Source organism: Lactuca sativa, chromosome 9 (genome assembly GCF_002870075.4).
Source record: "Lactuca sativa cultivar Salinas chromosome 9, Lsat_Salinas_v11, whole genome shotgun sequence".
Lineage (NCBI taxonomy): Eukaryota > Viridiplantae > Streptophyta > Magnoliopsida > Asterales > Asteraceae > Lactuca > Lactuca sativa.
In genome coordinates, this window is record NC_056631.2 from 3,478,577 (window position 1) to 3,485,514 (window position 6,938).

Here is a 6,938-nt window from a genome sequence, read left to right on the forward strand (position 1 = left end):
TTATGTTTAATTGTGTTTTTATCAAGATAAAAAAAAGATTCATAAAATAAAAATTTATGAAAGTGTTTATTTTATAAATTAATAATTTTTTTAATAAAGTTAAAGTAAAAAACTAAGAAGGAATAATAAATTATAAGATAATAAATTTTTATATATGTTCTCATTTATTCGCTTTTTTTTGTACATAATTTTTCAATGAACTTGGAGTTAAAACAACATCATAACAAAATCATAATGATTTTGTTAACACGAAGATATGTTTATTGGTAAATGATAGCAAAAGAAAGTTAATAATTATGAAAGAAATCAAAATTTTATTATCCACGTATTTTATCTATTGATAATTGATTGATGTTTTTTTTGCACATCATTATACTCAATTTTGTAGTAATGATCATCCGTTATGATAAATTTTGAAGTAGTGATTGATCAAATGATATAAACTTTAATTTATAGTGTTTGTTATTAACCCACCATCACTAATATTTTGTTAATTATATCATATAATCCAATATATAAAAATTTATATAAAATATGTAGAGTACAGTGGACAAAAACAACTATTTTGTCCTCCATAAAAGAAAGGTCCCGATTGCTGTGGTACCCTCATCACGCAATCTTACGTAACACAACTACTATTTAACCCCCTCATGGCCTCATCACCCACATTCCCCTTTCACCTTCTTTAGCAATCGCAACCATGGTTCTCTCTTCCCCTTCCCCATTAAGAACCAAAAAGACCCAAGCCATTGGCATCCCAATCATCGATCTCTCCCTGGACACCACCACCTTATCTCACCGCATCATCACAGCCTGTCAAGACTACGGTTTCTTCAAGGTCGTTAACCATGGAGTCCCCATTGAAATCATCTCCAAAATGGAGGAAGTTGCTAATGGTTTCTTCTTCAAGCCTGCCTCTGAAAAACTCAAAGCCAAATCCAATCCACCTAGCCCTTTCGGGTATGGTTGCCGCAGCATCGGTTTCAATGGAGATGTGGGTGAACTTGAATACCTTCTACTTCAAGCCAACCCTGATCAGCTTCTCCTTCACTCCGATACCTTCAATGTCGTCTCAGACCAACCAACAGATTTCAGGTATGTAATCATCAATCAATCTCACGTTTATATATATTCCTATGAGTGATGATCACGTTACATATATATAATAAAATATCAATCTTCAATTAATTCAATGATCACCAACCACAAAATCCGATGAATCGATGACAATGACAAGACGCTCTTTTTAACTGTCTTTAAAACCCAAAATCCATTAAGCGTCTTTATACCGTTTTCTTCTGTGTTTAAAAGAAAATGTGTTAATCATTTTAACAACTGTATATGTGGTCCGTCTGTAGTTTTTCAAGTACATCGTCTTTCTCATCCGATTTGTCCATAATTTGGCCAACATTTTAATGAGTACGAGAATATATTATATGTATGAGTTGTGGAACATGTCTTCCGACACATGCAGTGTTCGTTCAGTTGTACTCACCCGTAGGTCCCCATTAATTTCGAATTAAATTTAAAAAAAAAAAAAAAAAAAAAAAAATTCAACTCTTCAATTCATGTATATATATAAAGAAGTGGTTCGGCTGCCACGCTGGCCGATGATTCGGGTCCTAGAAAAATAAAACATTATTATTAATCCTAGGTCGTCTTTTTGTTTAAGTTCAAAGCGGCTGAGGTCCACTCCGCTTTTTAGCCGGCTTCTCCGTATTAACAAACACTTATGTTTTCTTGTTTGATTCTTTTCCCCGAATTTCAAGGAATCATTTGATTTAACAATACAAAATTATAGTATGATGGTAATCACAAAATTTATGCTTTAATATATAGTTATAATTACAAGAAACATTATAAAACGTATATGAAATGGCGTTAAAAAGGGCTTTATGTTAAAGAATTATCATAAGCAACCCACTAATGTATGTGGGTTTTGAGATCATGCCTTACGCAATCATAAGGAGATGACCCAATCATCTTATTAGTTAGGCAAATAACACCAAGTCAAACCAGCTTTTCATCTAATCAAAAGTCAACATATCATCTATATAAGTTCACGTGCCTCCCTTAAACACGCAACAAACAATATTAGCGTACGTACGTATGTGTTTAATTAATTAGTTGTTTAAAATCTGGGTTTTATTTAAAAATACATTATATACAATGATTTGAAACATAAGTGATGATGATAATTATGAAGGTGTCCCAATTAGTCGTACCGATTTTAATGAAACGGGAAAAAGGAGATTGGGAACAGTCCATGTGTCGGTAACGAAAAATAGAGGGAGACAGGTACATTAGTTTTCATACTCAAATAAAGGAATCTTTCAACGAACGTTAGGTGACTGACAACAGTTTATTTTGTAAAGATTTGTTAATATTGGGTTAAAAAGTGTAATTTTTGAAAGTTTTGTGGTTGATTTTGAAATTTTTTTTGTGCAGTTGTGCGGTGGAGGATTACATCCACGTAGTGAAAGGGTTGACATGTGGGTTGTTGGAAATATTGGCACTTGGGCTTTCGTTAACTGACACAAACATCTTTAGTCGTTTTATTGAAGATGTTGATAGTGATTCATGTTTCCGTATCAATCATTATCCTGGGGTTAAAACTACTCATGAATCCAATTATAAAGCCTCTCAATCACATCAACGAATTGGGTTTGGAGAGCATTCCGACCCTCAGATTTTTACCATTTTGAGGTCAAACGACGTTCCTGGCCTCCAAATTTCTACCGTTGACGGTCTTTGGATACCAGTTAATGTCGAACCCACCGATTTTTGCGTCTTTGTTGGAGATGCATTAGAGGTAGATTATTATTACTTTTAATCATTCATGCTTAATTTTGCGTTTACTTTGTTTGAGTACTTTGAATATATAATTAAGTTTTGACTTTTGACGAATGCAGGTTTTGACGAATGGAAGATTAAAAAGCGTAAGGCATAGAGTAATGGCGAATATGTCGAGCAGGTCGAGATTGTCGATGATGTATTTTGCAGCACCAGCTATGAACGAATGGATATTTCCGATCCCACAAATCATCTCACCGGGAGAACAAAGACTTTACAAATCGTTTACGTGGAACGAGTACAAAAAAGCTGCATATTCTCTACGTTTAGGGGACCAAAGAATCGATCATTTTAAGTGTCATTCGGGTTTATGATGATAAAATTAATGTTCTCATGTATCTGAGAACAATATATAGGTTAGAGAGAAGAAAAAAAAAAGCCCATATGTATAATCAACTAAGCCATCATCTATCAAAATGATTTTTTGCAGGATGAATTTGTTGTTTGTAGATAAAGGATATGTAGATGTGTCTAGTGCCTACTATCTAATTGATTAATAATATATTTTTCTGGATTTTTTCAAATTTTTTGGAGAATATTTCTTAATATATTGCCAATAATATATAAAGCAGTTAGGAGCATGGAAGCGTATTTTTTGTTTTTGGTCTTAAAAGAAGTTGCAAATGTGTTGGATTTTGTAACTTTCGGAACAAATGACTCAAAGGATTTTTGGTATTTAAAACTTAGGATTTTCTAATACTCGTCCTAAAAACAAGTATATAAAACATTAATTATAATTAAATATAAAATGAATTAATTATAAGGATTATTATAATAACTAGGTGTAACATCTATGTATTATATGAGTTTATTTAAAAAAAATATGAAATTCTAAATATTTGAGAAGTTTGAATTTATAAAAAAAAATTGAACTATTAAAATTAAACTCTTTTTTTTTTCTTAATTAAACAAATAATTTAGATAAATAAACAAAGAAAATTAATGAAACTTTAATTTAGAAAATTTGAAATTAAAAGAAAGTCAATTAATGAAATTGATATGTATTTATTATTACATTTATTGTAATTATTATATTTATATATGATGTGGAAATTAATAAAATGAAAAAACTACAAAATGTCATGTGGAAAAAAATTAATTAAAAATAATCACAAAATGATATGTGGTCAAATCAATAAAAGTGACATGTGAAAAAAAATTTCTTTATTTATTAACGAAGATGTAAAATGAATGATCTTTTTAATAAATACTCTATCTGTTTTATATTTATTGTTTACTTTTGAAGTTTTTATTTTTTTAATTTTGATTTTAAATATTTTTATTTATATTATATTACTTTATAAAACTTATAACAATGAAAAAAACATTTAAAAAATAATTCATTTATATATTTTGCATCAATTATTATAGATCAAAAAAAAATATTTAAGTTCAAAATTAAAAAAAAAAAAAAAAAAAAGATTTCAAAAGTTAAAAGTAAACAATAAACACGCGATGAAGATAATATATATTGTATATTTAATCGTGATAATATTTGCTATGATTGATGTTTATTAGTATATACGTGTCCTTAAGCCACGTATTAAAAAATCCCAACTTATAAATGTTTATGAGTTTTCTGTACAACTCAAATTATGCGATCATTAAAGAAAATGTAAAAGAACTTTTAGGATACAGTGAAACGTTTTTTTTTCTTTATATATACTAAACTTCATAAATGATGTAATGAATATGATAATGTAATCATTTATTTACTTTCTTTTTCATTTTTAGTGGATACTCTTAGATTTTGTTCACTTTCAACCCCTTTTTTATACGATCTTGTAGCTATGACCAACTCTTATTGCTTTCTTCTCAAACCAGTGCTTTCTTCTCAAACCAGTCCTGGAATACAACCACGTTAAGCTTAGAATAAATAATAAAACTTTCCCGGTCAAGATTGGATAATGACATTATACTTTCAACATCCCTCAATCTTATACAGCATCTCCAATCTCAACTTATTACTATTTTAATAACATTTACGATAGTTTTTCACTGTTGTGAGTTTTTTTTAGTAAGTCTACCCAGACCCCAAACAAAAAATTAAGCACCTATCAAAAATCAACAAAAACTTATGGAATTCTGGGTTATAACATGTACAATGCGCAAAATCATTTAACACTTCAGAATGACACATGCAACCTATAAGGATCTATGACTTTAACACTTTGAAGGTAACATGCATTATTAACAAAATACTAAAATGAACCCTATGATAATCGAAATCATGGATTATGGTTACATAACTTAGATTTGTTGTAGCAAACAAATCACTTCAATCATTTATTTGTAGAGCTTGAAAAGCTAGCACCAAAACCTTAGGGGTCGTTTGATAGTTGTTGATTGAGAAAATCCTGACTAGGAAAGGTCTGTCTGAGTAATAAATTCTGACTGAGTAAGCGATCATGCTGTTTGATTGTACATCTGACTAAATATGCTGACTAATACAAAATGACTATTTTACCCTTATGCTCTATATAATAATAATAATTATTATTATTATTATTATCATAATAATAATAATAATAATAATAATAATAATACTAATAATAATAATAATACTAATAATAATAATAATAATAATAATAATTATTATTATTATTATTATTATTATAATAATAATAATAATAATAATAATAATAATAATAATAATAATAATAATAATAATGTATACACCTTTTGTCTATTTTCCTTATTTCTTAAATTGATATCCCAAAAATCGTGTACACATATTTGCTTCTTCATTTCTTTCTCTTTCCTTTTCTTTTTCTTCCTCTTTGCCCAGTTGCCCTCAAAGAGTCAATGAGGCAAGCCATATACCCAAACATAAAACACCCATTTCCTTGGTTGTTCTTGTTTTCTTTTTCCGGCGACATCAAAGAGGCAACAACCTCTTGCCCCTAAATTTCCGACGAGATGAAAGAGGCAATAGCCTCTTCGTGTTTTGTCGGGTCAGGAAAGAAGAATCAAGAGGAGCTGTCGGAGCAGCCCCCATCGACCGATCTGCCATCACCGGTCCCAGTATGCTCCACCTTTCTTTCAACTTTGGCCCTTTTGTGTTTCTTTTGGATAATTCTCCACCGGACCACCTCGTTTGCTACCTCTGTTCGTGTTTCTTTTTTCATTTCCAGGGATTAAATTGATGGCTATGAAAAAGGAGGATGTGAGGGTGGTGCTGGTTCAAGGGCAACGGTGGAATCAATTTCACACTTTCTCAGTCAACAAGTTTTTTTGTGATGAGCGAGTAAGACATTGGTGACCCAATTAGATGCAAAACTCAAGCATATCAAACACATAGAGTTGAACGAGTCATACATTTTTGTCTGACCTGACTCGGTTAGATCAAAATCAAACAGGGCCTTAGTGTCTCTAATGGTTTGCACCCAAACCCTAAAATTAGAAGACAATTAAGGAGAGGGGGGAGAGACAAATATCGTCTATTGTTTTAAGAGGACAAGTGGCCAAAAATAGGAGACTATATGGCCGTATTTATACCAGCTCTGATACCATGACAGAAAGTGTCTCCATATGGAGGAGAAGCGCACAATTTATAATAAGAATAATTTACATTTACAACCCTTTGAGAATAAGGAAAAGTACAAGAAGATAAAACATCACAATAAAGAATGGAAACATATGAGTGACCTATGAGTGTCTAATATTCCTAATCATCATGGAGGCTTCCAGAAACCCTAATAAGGGTCTCCAAAATCGTCCCCTGTAGGAAGGTTCTGGAACCTCTCTTTTGTTTAACTATTAAACAAATACAGGTTAGCCCTTGCACACTCAATTAATTCTAATTAATCCCAAAATTAATTCCAATTAATTTCTTATTAATTCTTAATTAATTATTACTATTTCCATTTAATATATTAATCACCTAATACAGAAAAGGGTTTTTATGTTATCTGGGTCATCGTGGATCGATTGACCAAGAGTGCCCACTTTATGGCGATTCGGGAGAGTTCTTCGGCTGAGAAGTTGGATGATGTGTATGTTCGTGAGATCATTGCTCGCCATAGGGTTTCGGTCTCCATTGTTTCAGATCTTGATGTTCGGTTCACCTCTCGTTTTTGGCAGAG

General features: G+C 31.0%; 1 protein-coding gene across 1 annotated transcript; it reads left to right on the plus strand.

The window, feature by feature from the left end:
* The first annotated feature begins 567 nt into the window (after positions 1-567).
* On the plus strand, positions 568-3,245 carry LOC111882624 (gibberellin 2-beta-dioxygenase 2). Its single transcript, XM_023879001.3, has 3 exons — positions 568-1,095; positions 2,449-2,812; positions 2,913-3,245. The coding sequence occupies exons 1-3, from the start codon at positions 701-703 to the stop codon at positions 3,165-3,167; spliced, it is 1,014 nt and encodes a 337-aa protein (XP_023734769.1). The 5' UTR covers positions 568-700; the 3' UTR covers positions 3,168-3,245.
* Positions 3,246-6,938: the final 3,693 nt, after the last annotated feature.

Excerpts from the sequence above, each read along its gene's own strand:
- LOC111882624 (XM_023879001.3), top strand. The coding sequence starts at position 701 with ATGGTTCTCTCTTCCCCTTCCCCATTAAGAACCAAAAAGACCCAAGCC. Across the intron at positions 1,096-2,448 it reads GACCAACCAACAGATTTCAG|TTGTGCGGTGGAGGATTACA; the intron begins GTATGTAATCAT and ends TTTTTTGTGCAG. Across the intron at positions 2,813-2,912 it reads TTGTTGGAGATGCATTAGAG|GTTTTGACGAATGGAAGATT; the intron begins GTAGATTATTAT and ends TGACGAATGCAG.